This window comes from Trachypithecus francoisi, unplaced genomic scaffold (genome assembly GCF_009764315.1).
Source record: "Trachypithecus francoisi isolate TF-2019V2 unplaced genomic scaffold, Tfra_2.0 Lachesis_group3, whole genome shotgun sequence".
NCBI classification, from domain to species: Eukaryota; Metazoa; Chordata; class Mammalia; order Primates; family Cercopithecidae; genus Trachypithecus; species Trachypithecus francoisi.
In genome coordinates this window covers 118,282,066-118,299,967 of record NW_022681468.1, presented here as the reverse complement: position 1 = coordinate 118,299,967, position 17,902 = coordinate 118,282,066, and the positions used below count along the sequence as shown (strand labels likewise).

The following is a 17,902-nucleotide window of genomic DNA, read 5'->3' as shown; positions in this document are numbered from 1 at the left end:
TTAAGAAGAATGGGTTTTAGTTTGTAAAGATTACATAAAGATTAATAAGATAAAAGTGAAACTTAGGATAGGTGAATAAATAAGTTGGAACTCAGGCCCACATCTAGAGCAAGGGTTGGCAAATTTTATCTATAAAGGACCTGATAGTAAATATTTTAGTCTTTGGGGCCTGCATATTCTCTGTTGAAACTACTCAGTTCTCCCATTGTAGTATGAAAAAAGGCATGGGCAATACATATATGAATAAGCATGACTCTGTTCCAAGAGAATGTTATTTAGAAAAACAGGTGACTGACTTTGGCCTGTGGCCTAGAGTTTGGCAGTCCTTAATCTAGAGCACTGAATAAATCGCTGAGCCATTGAGAGTTGTGTCTAGGTAGGGGTATAGAATAATGGAGCAACTGAAAGGTAAGATGAACTAACTTTTTTTTTTTTTTGCAATATTACTTTATTTATTTATTTATTTTTTATTATACTTTAAGTTCTGGGATACATGTGCGGAACGTGCAGGTTTGTTACATAGGTATACATGTGCCATGGTGGTTTGCTGCACCCATCAATGCGTAATCTGCATTAGATATTTCTCCTAATGCTATCCCTCTCCTTGCCTCCATACCCCAACAGGCCCTGCTGTGTGATGTTCCCCTCCCTGTGCCCATGTGTTCTCATTGTTAAACTCCCACTTATGAGTGAGAATATGCAGTGTTTGGTTTTCTGTTCCTGTGTTAGTTTGCTGAGAATGATGGTTTCCAGCTTCATCCATGTCCCTGCAAAGGACATGAACTCATTCTTTTTTATGGTTGCGTAGTATTCCATGGTGTATATGTGCCACATTTTCTTTATCCAGCCTAAGATTGATGGGCATTTTGGTTCCAAGTCTTTGCTATTGTGAATAGTGCTGCAATAAACATATGTATGCATGTGTCTTTATAGTAGAATGACTTATAATACTTCGGGTATATACCCAGTAATGGGATGGCTGGGTCAAATGGTATTTCTAGTTCTAGATCCTTGAGGAATTGCCACACTGTCTTCCACAATGGTTGAACTAATTTACACTCCCACCAACAGTGTAAAAGCATTCCTATTTCTCCACATTCTCTCCAGCGTCTGCTGTTTCCTGACTTTTTAATGATCACCATTCTAACTGGTGTGAGATGGTATCTCATTGTGGTTTGATTTGCATTTCTCTAATGACCAGTGATGATGAGCTTTTCTTCATGTTTGTTGGCTGCATAAATGTCTTCTTTTGAGAAGTGTCTGTTCATATGCTTCCCTCACTTTCTCATGGGGTTGTTTGTTTTTCTCTTGTAAATTTGTTTATGTTCCTTGTAGATTCTGGATATTAGCCCTTTGTCGGATGGATCGATTGCAAAAATTTTCTTCTGTTCTGTAGGTTGCCTGTTCACTCGGATGATAGTTTCTTTTGCTGTGCAGAAGCTCTTTAGTTTCGTTAGATCCCATTTGTCAATTTTGGCTTTTGTTGCCATTGCTTTTGGTGTTTTAGTCATGAAGTCTTTGCCCATGCCTATGTCCTGAATGGTATTGCCTAGGTTGTCTTCTAGGGTTTTCATGGTTTTAGGTCTTACATTTAAGTCTTTAATCTCTTTTGAGTTGATTTTTGTGTAAGGTGTAAGGAAGGGGTCCAGTTTCAGTTTTCTGCATATGGCTAGCCACTTTTCCCAACACCATTTATTAAATTGGGAATCCTTTACCCATTGCTTGTTTTTGTCAAATTTGTCAAAGATCAGATGGTTGTAGATGTGTGGCATTATTTCTGAGGCCTCTGTTCTGTTCCATTGGTCTATATATCAGTTTTGGTACCAGTACCATGTTGTTTTGGTTACTGTAGCCTTGTAGCATAGTTTGAAGTCAGGTAGCATGATGCCTCAAACTTTATTCATTTTCTTAGGATTGTCTTGGCTATGTGTGCTCTTTTTTGGTTACATATGAAATTTAAAGTAATTTTTTCTAATTCTATGAAGAAAGTCAGTGGTATATGGGAATGAACAAATTCAAAAGGTAGTAGAAGACATGAAATAACTAAGATCAGATCAGAACTGAAGGAGATAGAGACATGAAAAACCCTTGAAAGAAAATCAATGAATCCAGGAGCTGGTTTTTTGAAAAGATCAACAAAATAGATAGACTGCTAGCCAGACTAATAAAGAAGAAGAAGAGAGATGAATCAAATATACACAATAAAAAATGATAAAGGGGAGATCACCACTGATCCCAAAGAAATACAAACTACCATCAGAGAATACTGTAAACACCTCTATGCAAATAAACTAGAAAATCTAGAAGAAATAGATAAATTCCTGGACACACACACCCTCCCAAGACAGTGGTATATTTGAATTTGAATGCTTGATGGGAATAGCATTAAATATATAAATTACTTTGGGCAGTATGGCCATTTTCCCGATGTTGATTCTTCCTATCCACAAGCATGGAACATTTTTCCATTTGTTTGTGTCCTCTCTTATTTCCTTGAGCAGTGGTTTTTAGTTCTCCTTGAAGAGCTCCTTCACATCCCTTGTAAGTTGTATTCCTAGGTATTTTATCCTGTTTGTAGCAATTGTGAATGGGAGTTTGCTCATGATTTGGCTCTCTGTTTGTCTATTATTGGTGTATAGGAATGCTTTTGATTTTTGGACATTGATTTTGTATCCTGAGACTTTGCTGATGTTGCTTATTAGCTTAAGGAGTTTTTGGGCTGAGACGATGGATTTTTCTAAACATACAATCATGTCATCTGCAAACAGAGATAATTTGGCTTCCTCTCTTCCTATCTGAATATGCTTTATTTCTTTCTCTTGCCTGATTGCCCTGGCCAGAACTTCCAATACTGTGTTGAGTAGGAGTGGTGAGAGAGGGCATCCTTGTCTTGTGCCGGTTTTCAAAGGGAATGCGTCCAGCTTTTGCCCATTCAGTATGATATTGGCTATGGGTTTATCATAAATAACTCTTATTATTTTGCAATATGTTCTATCAGTACCTAGTTTGTTGAGTGTTTTTAGCATGAAGCGGTGTTGAATTTTATCAAAGGCCTTTTCTGCATCTATTGAGATAATCATGTGGTTTTTGTCATTGGTTCTGTTTATGTGATGGATTATATTTATTGATTTGCATATGTTGAACCAGCCTCGCATCCCAGGGATGAAGCCAAGTTGATCGTGGTGGATAAGCTTTTTAATGTACTGCTGGATTCAGTTTGCCAGTATTTTATTGAGGATTTTTGCATTGATGTTTATCAGGGATGTTGGCCTGAAATTTTCTTTTTTTTTTTGTTTTGTCTCTGCCAGGTTTTAGTATCAGGATGATGCTGGCCTCATAAAAATGAGTTAGGGAGGAGTCCCTCTTTTCTGTTGTTTAGAGTAGTTTCAGAAGAGATAGTACCAGCTCCTCTTTGTACCTCTGGTAGAATTCAGCTATGAATCCGTCTGGTCCTGGGCTTTTTTTTCGTTGGTAGGCTATTAATTACTGCCTCAATTACAGAACTTGTTATTGGTCTATTCGGGGATTCAACTTCTTCATGATTTAGTCTTGGGAGGGTGTGTGTGTCCAGGAATTTATCTATTTCTTCTAGATTTTCTAGTTTATTTGCATAGAGGTGTTTACAGTATTCTCTGATGGTAGTTTGTATTTCTTTGGGATCAGTGGTGATCTCCCCTTTATCATTTTTTATTGTGTATATTTGATTCGTCTCTCTTCTTCTTCTTCTTTATTAGTCTGGCTAGCAGTCTATCTATTTTGTTGATCTTTTCAAAAAACCAGCTCCTGGATTCATTGATTTTCTTTCAAGGGTTTTTCATGTCTCTATCTCCTTCAGTTCTGATCTGATCTTAAGTTATTTCATGTCTTCTACTACCTTTTGAATTTGTTTGCTCTTGCTTCTCTAATTCTTTCAATTGTGATGTTAGGGTGTCAATTTTAGATATTTCCCACTTTTCCTTATGGCTATTTAATGCTATAAATTTCCCTCTAAACACTGTGTTAGCACTCAGATTCTGGTACATCATATCTTTGTTCTCATTGGTTTCAAAGAACTTCTTTATTTCTCCTTTAGATTCGTTATTTACCCAGTAGTCATTCAGGTGCGGGTTGTTCAGTTTCCATGTAGTTTTGCGATTTTGAGTGAGTTTCTGAATCCTGAGTTCTAATTTTATTGCACTGTGGTCTGAGAGACTGTTTGTTATGATTTCCATTCTTTTGCATTTGCTGAGGAATGTTTTACTCCCAATTATGTGGCCGATTTTAGAATAAGTGTGATGTGGTGCTGAGAAGAATGTATATTCTGTTGATTTGGTGTGGAGAGTTCTATAGATGTCTATTAGGTCCACATGGTCCAGAGCTGAGTTCAAGTCCTGAATATCCTTGTTAAATTTCTGTCTCGTTGATCTGTCTAATATTGACAATGGGGTGTTAAAGTGTCCCACTATTATTCTGTGGGAGTCTAAGTCTCCTTGTGGGTCTCTAAGAACTTGTTTTATGAATCTGGGTGCTCCTATATTGGGTGCATATATATTTAGGATGGTTAGCTCTTCTTGTTGCATTGATCCCTTTATTATTATGCAATGCCCTTCTTTGTCTTTTTTGATCTTTGTTGGTTTAAAGTCTATTTTGTCAGAGACTAGGATTGCAACCCCTGCTTTTTTTTTTTTTTTTTTTTTTTTTTTGCTTTATTTTCCTTGGTAAATCTTCCTCTGTCCCTTTATTTTGAGCCTATGTGTGTCTTTGCACATGAGATGGGTCTCCTGAATATAGCACACCGATTTGAGTCTTGACTCTTTATCCAATTTGCCAGTCTGTTTCTTTTAATTGGGGCATTTAACCTGTTTACATTTAAGGTTAATATTGTTATGTGTGAACTTGATCCTGTAATTATGATGCTAGCGGGGTTTTTTGTCCATTAGTTGATACAGTTTCTTCATAGTGTCGATGGTCTTTACATTTTGGTTTGTTTTTGCAGTGGCTGGTACTGTTTTTTCCTTTCCATATTTAGTGCTTCCTTTAGGAGGTCTTGTAAGGCAGGTCTGGTGGTGACAAAATCGCTCAGCATTTGCTTGTCTGTAAAGGATTTTATTTCTCCTTCGCTTATGAAGCTTAGCTTGGCTGGATATGAAATTCTGGGTTGAAAATTCTTTTCTTTAAGAATGTTGAATATTGGCCCACACTCTCTTATGGCTTGTAGGGTTTCTGCGGGGAGATCCAATATTAGTCTGATGGGCTCCCTTTTGTGGATAACCCAACCTTTCTCTCTGGCTGTGCTTAACATGTTTTCCTTCATTTCAACCTTGGTGTATCTGACAATTATGTGTCTTGAGGTTGATTTTCTCAAGGAGTATCTTTGTGGTGTTCTGTGTATTTCCTGAATTGAATGTTGGCCTGTCTTGCTAGGTTGGGGAAGTTCCCCTGGATAATATCCTGAAGTGTGTTTTCCAGGTTGCTTTCATTCTCCCCATCACTTTTAGGTACAGCAATCAAATGTAGCTTTGGTCTTTTCACATAGTCCCATATTTCTTGGCTGCTTTGTTCATTCCTTTTCACTCTTTTTTTTCTCTAATCTTGTCTTCACGCTTCATTTCATCAAGTTGATCTTCAGTCTCTGATATCCTTTCTTCTGCATGATCGATTCAGCTATTGATACTTGTGTATGCTTCATGAAATTCTTGTGCTGTGTTTTTCAGCTCCATCAGGTCATTTATATTCTTCTCTAAACTGGTTATTCTTGTTAGCAGTTCCTATAACATTTTTTCAAGGTTCTTAGCTTCATTCCATTGGGTTAGAACATGCTCCTTTAGCCTGGAGGAGTTTGTTACTACCCACCTTCTGAAGCCTACTTCTGTCAGTTTGTCAAACTCATTCTCCGTCCAGTTTTGTTCCCTTGCTGGTGAGGAGTTGTGATCCTTTGGAGAAGAGGCATTCTGGTTTTTGGAATTTTCAGCCTTTTTGCGCTGGTTTTTCCTCATCTTCGTAGATTTATCTACCTTTGGTCTTTGCTGTTGGTGACCTTCGGATGGAGTTTTTGCGTGGTTGTCCTTTTTGTTGATGTTGATGCTATTGCTTTCTGTTTGTTTGTTTTCCTTGTAATAGTCAGGCCCCTCTTCTGCAGGTCTACTGGAGTTTGCTGGAGGTCCACTCCAGACCTTGTTTGCCTGGGTGTCACCAGCAGAGGCTGCAGAACAGCAAACATTGCTGCCTGCTCTTTCCTCTGGAAGCTTCGTCCCGGAGGGGCACCCGCCAGGTGCTAGACGGAGCTCTCCTGTATGAAGTGTCTATCAACCCCTGCTGGGAGGTGTCTCCCCATCAGGAGGCAAGGGGGTCATGGACCCACTTGAGGAGGCAGTCTGTCCTTTAGCAGAGCTCGAGCACTCTGCTGGGAGATCTGCTGCTCTCTTCAGAGCTGGGAGGCAGGAACATTTAAGTTTGCTGAAGCTGCACCCACAACCACCACTTCCCGCAGGTGCTCTGTCCCAGGGAGATGGGAGTTCTATCTATAAACCCCTGAGTGTGGCTGCTGCCTTTCTTTCAGAGATGCTGTGCTCAGAGAGGAGGAATGTAGAGAGGCAGTCTGTCTACAGTGACTTTGCAGCATGGTGGGTTTTCTTATCTCAAAAGTAGAGAATGTAAATTCCACAAATCGTGGCAGTCAACTTGATGTTGATTATGAAATAAATTTAAATTGCATTATTAAAAGATGGTTTGTGGCCCAGCATGGTGGCTCACTCCTGTAATCCCAGTACTTTGGGAGGTTGAGGTGGGCAGATCATGAGGTCAGGAGATTGAGACCATCCTGGCCAACATGGTAAAATCCCATCTCTACTAAAAATACAAAAAATAACTGAGCATGGTGGTGTGTGCCTGAAATCCCAGCTACTCAGGAGCCTGAGGCTGGAGAATCACTTGAACCAGGGAGTTGGAGGTTGCGGTGAGCCAAGATCACGCCACTGCACTCCAGCCTGGCGACAGAAGCAGACTCTGTCTCAAAAGAAAGTAATAAAATAAAATAAAAAGATGGTTTGTGAGTACTTAGGAATTGGTCACTAGGAGGCAGCATTAGCTCACTAAAAAACAATTCATGCCAGAAAAAAAATTAGTTTCCTGCCCTCGAAATTACAAATAAACCTTGTCAGAGGAGTGCTATAGACAGTGTTTTGGTATTTAAGCAAAACATTTGACAAAGTCTTTCATGGCATCATTTTGAGTAAATTATATGACATGGTTATATAGATTTTTGATTCAAGTGTACTTACAGAATATGAAGTAATGGATTAATGCTAGCCTTTAGAGAAATCTGTACTGGCATGCCATGAGGCTTTTTTCCTCAGGCCCATTCTATTCACATTTTTATTAATGTCTAAGAGAAAATATTCGTTTTTCTGGTAGAGTATGTGAATGACAGAAACTAGAGAAATTAGAGTTCTTGATATATTGGTTGATCAAATGAGAATCCAAAAGTATCTCGGTAGTCTAGAACAGCTTCTGGCAAACTACAGCCTATGAGCTAGATCCATCTGGCAGCCCACTTTTTGTACAAGTCTCAAGCTAATAATGGTTTTTATATTTTCAAGGCATTGTAAAAAGAAAGAAAGAAAGAAAGAAAGAAAGAACAACAAAGAAGGATATGAGATAGAGATCACATATAGCTCACAAAGCCTAAAATATTTATTATACTATCTGATTCTTTACAGAAAAAAGTTTGTTTATGCCTAGTCTAGAAAAGTAAGCAGAATTTAACTACATAAAAAAATAGATGAATTGAAAATCCTGGACTTTATTCCATAACAACAATCAAGCAAAACAATTCTTAGTACAAACGTGGTATTATAGAAGATTACACTTAGCAGCATGTGTTAAAGTGACTTGGAATTGCCAAATTCAAGTTGAATTAATTATGAGATGTGATTATTAAAAGTTAATATGGCTTAAAACTATTCATTTATGGAAAAAGAGAATTCAGAAAATGGAGACAGTCCCATCCCATTTTTTTCTACAATGGTCAGATTACACCTGAACTATTCCTAGTTGTAGAGGGCAGACAACAAACTAGGGCATTTCCAAAGAATCTGACATGATTAGTTGACAAAGGAGAAGACATAGGAAGATATCCCAGTGATCTTCACCTGTTTTCACAACTATTCACAAAAAGAGAGAATAGACACATGTTGAGGGGCTAGAACAAGGACCCTTGTATAGAAAATTCTGGGAGGCAGAATTTTCTCTTTTTTATTTCTAAGGCAGCATTTTGTGAATGCAGGCAGTATTCTCACAATTCTGAAACAGGGCCGGGCATGGTGGCTCATGCGGCACTTTGGGAAGCTGAGGCAGGTAGATTGCTTGAGGTCAGGAGTTCAAGCCCAGCCTGGCTAACATGGCAAAACCCTGTCTCTACCAAAAATACAAAAAATTTAGCCGAGTGTGGAGGCACGCACCTGTAGTCCCAGAGACTTGGGGGACTGAGGCAGGAGGATCACTTGAACGCAGGAGGTCAAAGCTGCAGTGAGCCAAGATCTCGCCACTGTACTCAAGCCTGGGGGACAGAATGAGACCCTGTCTCAAAACAAAACAACAACACAGTTCAGAAACAAACAATGTCTAAAGTTTTCACCTCAAGCTCACATTTAATTGGCTTAGTGTGAACTTGTTTACAATTTGCTCTTCACAAAAAAAAAAAAAAAAAAAAAAAAAATTGGAGCTCATCTCATCTCAGATGTAAGTTTTCTGTTTTGGTAGACATTACTTAGTGTTCACCAATATGCTCTGGTTCCTCTCCTTTTTGACATGCGGGAAGATGTTTGGCCAATGAAATGTGAGCAGAAATAATGTATATAATTTCCAGGCAGAAGCATTTAAAAGCGTAATTCTCATGCTCCCTTCCCATGTAGTAGTCACTGTGGAAGCCTATATAAAGTTGAGGATGCCATCAGATCGTAGCACTCAGGAATACTTAGCCACTACATTGAAGACAGTTGCAGTGTTCTTTGCGTGATCAAGAACTAAACTTTTTTAAAATCATAAGCCAGTGAAAGTTTTGAAGTTGTTACAGCAACATAACCTACCCTGTTCTGGCTATTTCCCTCTTACAGCTAGTATCCCTGGACCAGAAGTCAGGGGACATGACTTCTAATCTTCACTCTAACACTAGGTGTGACCCTGCAAAAAAGTCAGTTTTGTTTGCTAAAAGTGATTATTTGAGTAAAAATTATTGACCATCTCTTTGAGGGAAAAAACCTTATGATTTTAAAGTCTGTTTTAATATTTTATATGTTCAAAGAAAATAATGTTTATAACTAAAGTATATGGTTAAAACACACCTTGCCATTTGATTTTTAAAATTTCATAAAATAAATTGCTGCCTATATTAGGACTACTATTATTTATTTTGGATCAAATCTTCTTGTGTAATATATACATTGTTTTGGCCTTAATATCTGCTAACAAAGTATAATCTAGGTTATCAAACACCTATTAAATCACTGCTTGGCTTCATTGACTTGAAATCACTTCTATATTGGGTCTACATGGCCAAAACAAAGTGAGGAAAAAAGTAATTTTTTGTCCCAGATTCCCCCCCAACTTATTTATTTTTTTTTTTTTATTTTTTGCTGTATAAAGAATATGGCTTTTGTCCCAGAAATTGGACTATTATCAAGAAGATGCCAGAATTTTAGTTTTTCTTTCTTACCAACAGATTTATAACTTATCTTCACAATTAGAGGTTTATTTTTATTTCTAAGTTTAGTTACTCAGTAATTATTTGGGCTGAAATATAGCTCTCAGATACATAAATTCCTTAAAACATTCAGTATTTGAATTGATTTGGTGTAAATCCAGTTTTCCAAGGTTTAGCTTTCCTTTAAAGCCCTACTGCCTTTAATAGAAGCTCAAATTCTTTTCAAAAATCTGATGAAATCATCTCATAAGTATGTGTAGTACGTGATCCATACAGTTTCCAGTACTGTTTGAAATTGACTCTTTGAAAAAACAATCTGTTTCTAGTTCACATTTTATAGATGAGTCAACAATTGAACATCAATATATTTTGCTCTTTTAAACACTTTATTCTGAAATACATTGTACTCTGTAGGTACCAAATCAGTATTTACTGAATAAAAGAATTTAACAGAATTATTAAACCAGCTATTGTGTGAGGCTAGGATTCAAAGTTCTGCATTTTTAATTTAGTTTATTTCTCCTCATTACCTCTATTTAGTTTTTAAAAGTTAAGAATAATTATTTTCCAGCAGGGCATTGGTGGCTCATGCCTGTAACTGTAGCACTTTGGGAGGCTGAAGTGGGCAGATTACTTGAGGATAGGAGTTTGAGACCAGCCTGGCCAACATGGTAAAACCCTGTCTCCACTAAAAATATAAAAATTAGCCTGGCATGGTGGCACATGCCTGTAATCCCAGCTTCTCGGGAGGCTAAGACATGAGAATTGCTTGAACCCAGGAGATGGAGATTGCAGTGAGTCGACATTGCACCACGGCACTCCAGCCTGGGCAACAAGCAAGACGCAAGACTCTGTCTTAAAAAAATAATAATTCTTATTATTATTTTCCATATTGTAAAAGACACTTAAAAGTCACTAAAATTACATTACATTTCCATTTCCATTTCCTTTAAAACAACTAAAACATATGGCAGATCACTTCTGAGTTCTAAACTCTTCTTTATCTATCTAAAATCAGTAAAATTAATTTAAATATATCTTTATTATAAAAAAATATGAATTTTGTTTCTAGCAGGCCATGGCTTCTGGTCCTGATCCTGGCCTTGTCACTAGCTATGTGACCTCATATAAGTTACTAATGTCTTGGAGCATTCGTTTCCTTATTTCTAAAATTAGAATTGTCTAGTGTATGCTTTCTCAGTTTTCTTTTTTAACTCTGTGTTGGTTTCTGTTTGTGCATTTTTAAATATAATTATTTAATCTAGGGTTTTTCTTTGTTTTCAGGAGCATGTATAATGGCCCATCCTCTAGAACACATTTTCATAGTCTCTGACCTTTTTTAATTCTAATATAACATATATATACTGGTCTGCATAGGCTAGATTGTGCTGCAATAACAACTTCTTTAACTTCAGTGAATTAAAACAACAAAGTTTATTTCAGGCTTCTAATACCTGTCTGCTTATGATGTGTAATTTTGGATCTTTGCTCTGTGTTGTCCTCATTCTAGTACTCAGGCTTTCAAAGTACCCACCTGTGGAATTTTGCAGGTGCTATAGCAAGGTGAGAGACAGCATAGTTGTATCATACATTGTCTTTGAAAGTTTTCAACCAGAAGTAAATACATGTCACTTTTGTCCATATGACATTGGCCAAAGCAAGTCACATGGCCACATCTAACTTCAAAGGGGCTAGAAGTGCTATCTCACAATGTGTCTTGGACATGTGACGACACAAGAATATTTGGTGAACAGCTTTCATGACTAACCATCAGGTTTTAAATCAAATGTTGAAATCTGGTAGGAGTGTAAATTAGAACTGCATTTATGGAGGGCAGTTTGCAGACATATCAAAAGGATAGAAATATGTCTACCATTTGATGTAGCAGTTTCAGGTTTAATAAATTACTGAACAGACATGGTTCACACATTCATAGAGCTTATTTTATGGCATGGGAGGCATGAGGGATAGCACCAGAAATAATTAAAATGAAACAGGTTAAGTGCTATGATAGAGAAGTATGTAGGGTGATACTAAAACATATAGAAAACATTCTCATCCTCTGTTTTCCAGTTGACTGATCCTGTCTTCAGCTGTGTATAATCTGCTATTAAATCTCCCTTTGTTGAATTTTAAATTTCAATTCTTAGAATTTTTTGTTTCTAAAAGAGTAATTCTTCAAATCTGCTAAGTTACTTGTTATGGTTTCCTACCTCTGAAGATGTTTTCAAGCTTGTCTTTTATGAATAAATTGTTTTCTCAAATTATCTTATCATTTTGAGAATCTGAAAATCTTTTGGTAATGAAAATTAAAAGTTACGTGGTTATAATTTATTAAAATCAGACAGTCTTCAGGGGGAAAAATGGTCCAGATTGTGTATATAGATTATAACCTTTAAAAAATTGCTCATAGTGAATATTATCAACTGATGCACAGAAATTGTAAGATTTGAGTGAGGTGTATGGGATTATGACTGATTTTTAAACATTTTTGTAAACTGTCTATGTTATTTTGTGGATTCTACTTTTTCGAGCTTTGTTGAGGTATGATTGACAAAACTATATAAAATTAAGGTGTACAGTGTGGTGATTTGATATATATTATAAAATGATTACCACAATCAAGTTAGTTAACATTTCTATCACTTCACCTAATTATCTATTTTTTTTTTTTGTAGTGAGAACATTTAAGATCTATTCTCTTAGCAAATGCCAAGATTATAATACAGGATTATTAACTACGGTCATCATGCTATATTTCATAGCTTTTAGAATTTAAAAAATGAGACTGGGCAACACAACTTAAAAACAAACCAAAAGTAATTATATTAATGGAGAATAATTTATTAATATAATTGGAGTTTTAAAAGATATTTACCCTTGTTTTTTTAATCAAAAAAGTTCTGATTTTCTATCACAGATCCAGTCAATATTGTTAGATGTATTACTTTTATCCTTCTTACCTTGATGATGGAAAGTTTAAACCTATGTGGAACCATGATGCACAGAGTACAAAAGGAAAATTATGCAAACATACATCTCCTTTTCTTCTCATTCTTTTTCCTTTCTTGTATGAGCTAGGTTCGCGTCACCTCCAGAGCTGGGAACAGAGTTAGGAATGCACAGATTTTTAGCATTAGGAGGGAAGAAGAAAATAAAGAAAAACATACTAACTTTTTCTTTGAGAGTGTATTTTCTGCTAGCAAATACTATGCCTCTCAAGAAGAAAGCTGTACTTAATAGGACCAATGATATTTAGCATTAAAAAATGGTTAAACTCTTCATAATACTTTTTGGAAAATGTCTTTTAGGAAGAAGAAAGGCGTATGGCATCTGTTTTAGCCAAAAAAGAGGAAGAGAAGAAGCGGGAAAGTCATAAACAATCTTTGCTTAAGGTATTTTCTCTGATGTCTACGTGGATGTGTGTGCACACATAGACACACATACCCCAAAGCTGGCTAGCTAGTCTACTGGAAAAGTGGTTTCTAAACTTTGTAAGTTTTTTATTCCTATCAACAGAATGTATGCACCCCTAAAAGTTTTACAAGTTATTATCTATAAGTAAACCTGTACTTAAGAAATACAGTATTATATACATTATAGAATAAATGCAAAAGCTAGTTTTAAAAGGAAGAGATGAAAAATAAATATAATTGAAGTTATAATACTTTTAGTTCATACCAGTGCATCATCTTGTGTATCCCATGGCATATTCACTTCATTTTGGAATGTACTGTAATTGACTGTCATCTTTACTGATATATTTTAATGAGCTCTGCTATGTTTTTTTATGATAGCTTTTTAAATTTAAAAAGTTTATGATATAGAAGTGATAAAGATTTTGTGGAACTTAGGAATGCAAATTTGTTTTAAACTGGTTTTAAGTGATTTAGCAGATATTAATTTCCTTAAATAAAATATTCTCTTTTAAATATTTTATATTAACATCACAAAGTATAAGTAAAGACAGCTTAAAGTTTATAGTTCATAATATGTATCATGCTATGTTCTAAAATTAAGGACATCACCCTGATTATCACTACTCATTCATATTCTATATAGATGCTTTTCTTTTTAAAATTAAAATGGCACTCAGAATTCAAAAGAAATGACTAGCCAGGCAAGGTGGTATGTACCTGAAGTTTTAACTACTTGGGAGGCTAAGACAGAGGATTGCTTGAGTCCAGGAATTAAGTCCAGCCCGAGGAAAATAAGTGAGACAAAACAAAATGTCACTAAATAGGACTCTTTAGTTATGAGGTTTACTCCTTATATTTATTTTTAGTAAGGGGAAAAGCATGGGAGAATCAGGAGACCTAGGTTCTAGCCCTAGCTCAGATTTGGAATCATGATACAACAGACCCTCAGCATTTGCTGAGGATTGCTCATGCAACTCTAGATATTGATCATTAAGAAAATGGGATGGACATTCTCAGCAAACTAACACAGGAAGAGAAAACCAAACACTGTATATTCTCACTCATAAGTGGGAGATGAACAATGAGAACACATGGACACAGGGAGGGGAACATCACACACCGGGGCCTGTCAGAGGGTCGGGGGGCTAGGGGACGGATAGCATTAGGAGAAATACCTAATGTAGATGACGGATTGATGGGTACAGCAAACCACTATGGCATGTGTATACCTATGTAACAAACCTGCACGTTCTGCACGTGTATCCCAGAACTTAAAGTACAATTTAAAAAAAAAGAAGAATGCAAAAAAAAAAGAAAAAAAGAAAATGGAATGGATTGGGTACAGGAAGAGTGTATAGATACTGTCTTCTGCCTTGTTGCTTTTCTATCTTTTTATTTTCCTTGTAACCTTAGAAGTGAAGGAAAGTGAAACTTATGGCATATACTGGTGTGGTCTTGCCTAGACGATGAAAAATAGACTTAAATGGCAGAAATTGGAATTTGGCACCTTCTAAAATATTTGTCACTTTAGCACAGACTTGGCCATTTATTGGCACCTAGCTATTAGAAACATAATTGTTGCTGATATCCCAAATGACTCTGTGATCTTTACACTTTACTTTGGGTACCCCCTTATGCCTTGCAGAATCTCTAGCATTCTCTAACCTTTCTTTTGCTTCTTTTTTTTTTTTTTTCGTCCACAGATGCCCAGAGCCCTTATATGTCCTCCCGGCCAGCTGTTAATCCCCACCTGACATTAAGACAGGCTATACTCCTGTCTTAAAATATATCTTCCCTTTTCCTGGCCCCAGTAAAATTAATCATTCTCTTAGTCAACCTGGTAATTATCTGATTTTAATAACCCAAATTAAAGAAGCTTAACTTTGGCACTAATATAGGAAAACATTTGCATTTTCAAAGACTATCTTGTTATAAATTTGTTAACATACTCAGTGGTCTAAAGATATTTTATGCCCCTTTTCTAAGCACTGCTATATCTACCTCATTCCGAATATTTCTTTCACCTACCCCTGCCAGCCAGAAATTCAAATGCATGAAGCCAACATGAAAACCATCATCCGTTAACTCACCGCCCTGGCCTCTTTCAAAGTGGCCTTGATACTGAGTAAAAAAAAAAAAAAAAAAACAGAGTTGCTTAGATTAAACATTGGGTTGACATAGTCATCAGCAAGTAACTTAAATAGAATTCCTTAAAGTAAGAAGCCTTTTTATTATAGAATAGGGAAAAATGTTTTTATTTAAAAATCACAGATTTCTACTTGCTTTATATAAGGAGCACATGCGTAGAATGTCAAAAAGTCCCCAAAGTATATACATATTAAATATAACCCGCTGAATTGTAGACACAAATTTGAAACACCAAAAAACAGAAAAAAAGAAAGCCAGGCCCAAAACATTTTTTTTTTTGAGATGGGGTCTTGCTGTGTTGCCCAGGCTGGAATGCAGTTCACAGGTGTGACCATAGCACACTACAGCCTTCAACTCCTGCAAGCAGTCCTCCTGCGTTAGCCTCCCAAGTAGTTGAGATTTCAAGTATGCACCACTGCGCTCCCCCAAAAAACATTTTTAAATCAGAAATAGAACTTTTAAAACTTTAGTTTTAATTAAACAAGCCATATCACTTTTTATTCCTATCTAATGTCATGCATACATGCTAAAATCTTAGATAACCAAAAATTACTCAAATATATGCAGACAGGTACAACTACAAAGAATTATTCTACGTGTACTGAAGGAGTGGACAGAGAATCTTCCTACTAGCCTTCTCTGGCTCCAGGGCCAGCAGGTGAAGAGGGGTCAGTGTCACACTCAGCTGATTTTTCAATGCAGGATTGTAGTCTTAGTAAAGAGGAAAAGGAAAGTCTATTTTCAGCATTCTGATCTAATTGATAAACTGTAATTAAGTAGTATCTTTTGATAATGGAAACTTTACCAGAATAGGGATTTTTTTTCTATTAATGTATATAAATTGAATAGAAACGTTTCAATTTAGCACAATTTCTTTCAGTAGTCTAGATCTGCTTTTTCACAACAGGGTTTCTATGAGAGGATTGAGCTCCAATGCTGTAAGTCAGTGGTTCTCAAAGTGAGGTCCATGAACTAGCAATATTAGAATACTTAGGAGCCTGGTGGAAATTCAAATTCTCAAACACTATTCCAAAAACTCTAAGTCAGCAATCATTTTAACCTCCAGGTGATTTGAGGTACCCTGAAATTTGAGAACCACTACCTTAAGGCATCCATTGCTTATAATGAATTAATTTCTTTCCTATTCATCTGGAATGGTACTAGTTATCTAGAGACACTTCAACCCAGTACAATTTCTTTCTTTCTTTTTTTTTTTTTTTTTTTTTGAGATGGAGTGTCGCTGTGTCGCCCAGGCTGGAGTGCCGTGGCCGGGTCTCAGCTCACTGCAAACTCCACCTCCCGGGTTTACGCCATTCTCCTGCCTCAGCCTCTCAAGTAGCTGGGACTACAGGCGCCTGCCACCTCGCTCGGCTAGTTTTTTTGTATTTTTAGTAGAGATGGGGTTTCACCATGTTTGCCAGGATGGTCTTGATCTCCTGACCTTGTGATCCACCCGTCTCGGCCTCCCAAAGTGCTGGGATTACAGGCTTGAGCCACCGCGCCCGGCCTACAATTTCTTTTAATAGTCTAGAGAATAATTTTTAAATTTCAGACATTATAATTTATTCTGAGAAACTTGGAACATTGATCAACTCCTTCCCTTCCACCCTCCAAGATTATTTCACCTTACCAGTCTTAATTACTGAGTAGAAAAACTAAAATATCATTAGGTTTTTCTTACTGTGTTAGAGGCATATAAATTTCTGTTTAAAACTTCAGATAACATTAAGTATGTAAAAATGTCTGTGAAATTAAAATTTCAGATTTTGAATTTTTAATCTCTAATTGGTTGTATATTTATTTTTAATAAAATTAAGTTCCTAAAGAGCAATAATTGTTTGCATATTTTTTTTCCGTTAGAGTGTTAGATGATTATTGAGATTTTGGATGCAGAGAGTAAATACAGGCCTCTTGAATCTTGCTTTAGAATGTATTGGGTATCTACTTATAAGGAACAGGTTCCTTTTAAAAGTATTATAAGAAGGTACAAACAATATGCCCCTTAGATGTCACTTCTGCTACAAAAATTGCATTATATAACTTTTGTCACAATTAACTTTTTAATAGGAGAAGAAAAGGTTAACAATTAACAACGTAGCTCGACAGTGGGACTTGCAACAACAACGAGTAGCCAATATTGCTACAGATGAAGATAGAAAAGATTCTGACTCTGCTCAGGATCCCTGTCAGATTGATGGAAGCACCCTCTCTGCATTCCCAGAGGAAACAGGGTATGCAATGGTATTCTTTCAAGATACGAGCATCTTTAGATAATTGAATTTGGAGTGGGAATTAGAAATCATTTTACGTATAATTATTTTAAAAGAGTTTTCTTAAGAAAACTTGCTGAAATTAGAAATTAAGATGGAAAAATTGAAAATATAAATCTTACTATAACACTCTCCTAATACAAAACCCTTCATAGGGCATTTCATATTTTTTTATAGGGAAAAGTCTAGATTGCTTAATATAGTCTATGATGTCTTTTGCCCACTTCATCTCTTTTATCCCATGCCATCAACCATGTTCTTCTGCTATTGCAGCATCACTGTCTTTCAGTTCAGTTACTTCCTACTTCAGAACTTTTCTTATAGGAATAGTGTTTTTCTGCCCTGACACCAATCACTTCCCTGCAGTATTTCTCTGATCCCAGCCT

The 17,902-nt window shown here is 36.4% G+C and overlaps 1 protein-coding gene across 6 annotated transcripts in view; it reads left to right on the top strand.

Annotated features, from left to right (window-relative positions):
* LRRC49 (leucine rich repeat containing 49) overlaps positions 1–17,902 on the top strand; it is a 163,779-nt gene that overhangs the window by 83,828 nt on the left and 62,049 nt on the right. For all 6 annotated transcript variants that reach the window (XM_033189541.1, XM_033189540.1, XM_033189544.1 and 3 more), the window contains 2 exons: positions 12,991–13,074; positions 17,314–17,477. In XM_033189541.1, the coding sequence (XP_033045432.1) occupies positions 12,991–13,074; positions 17,314–17,477 (248 nt within the window). The remainder of the gene's footprint in view (positions 1–12,990; positions 13,075–17,313; positions 17,478–17,902) is intronic.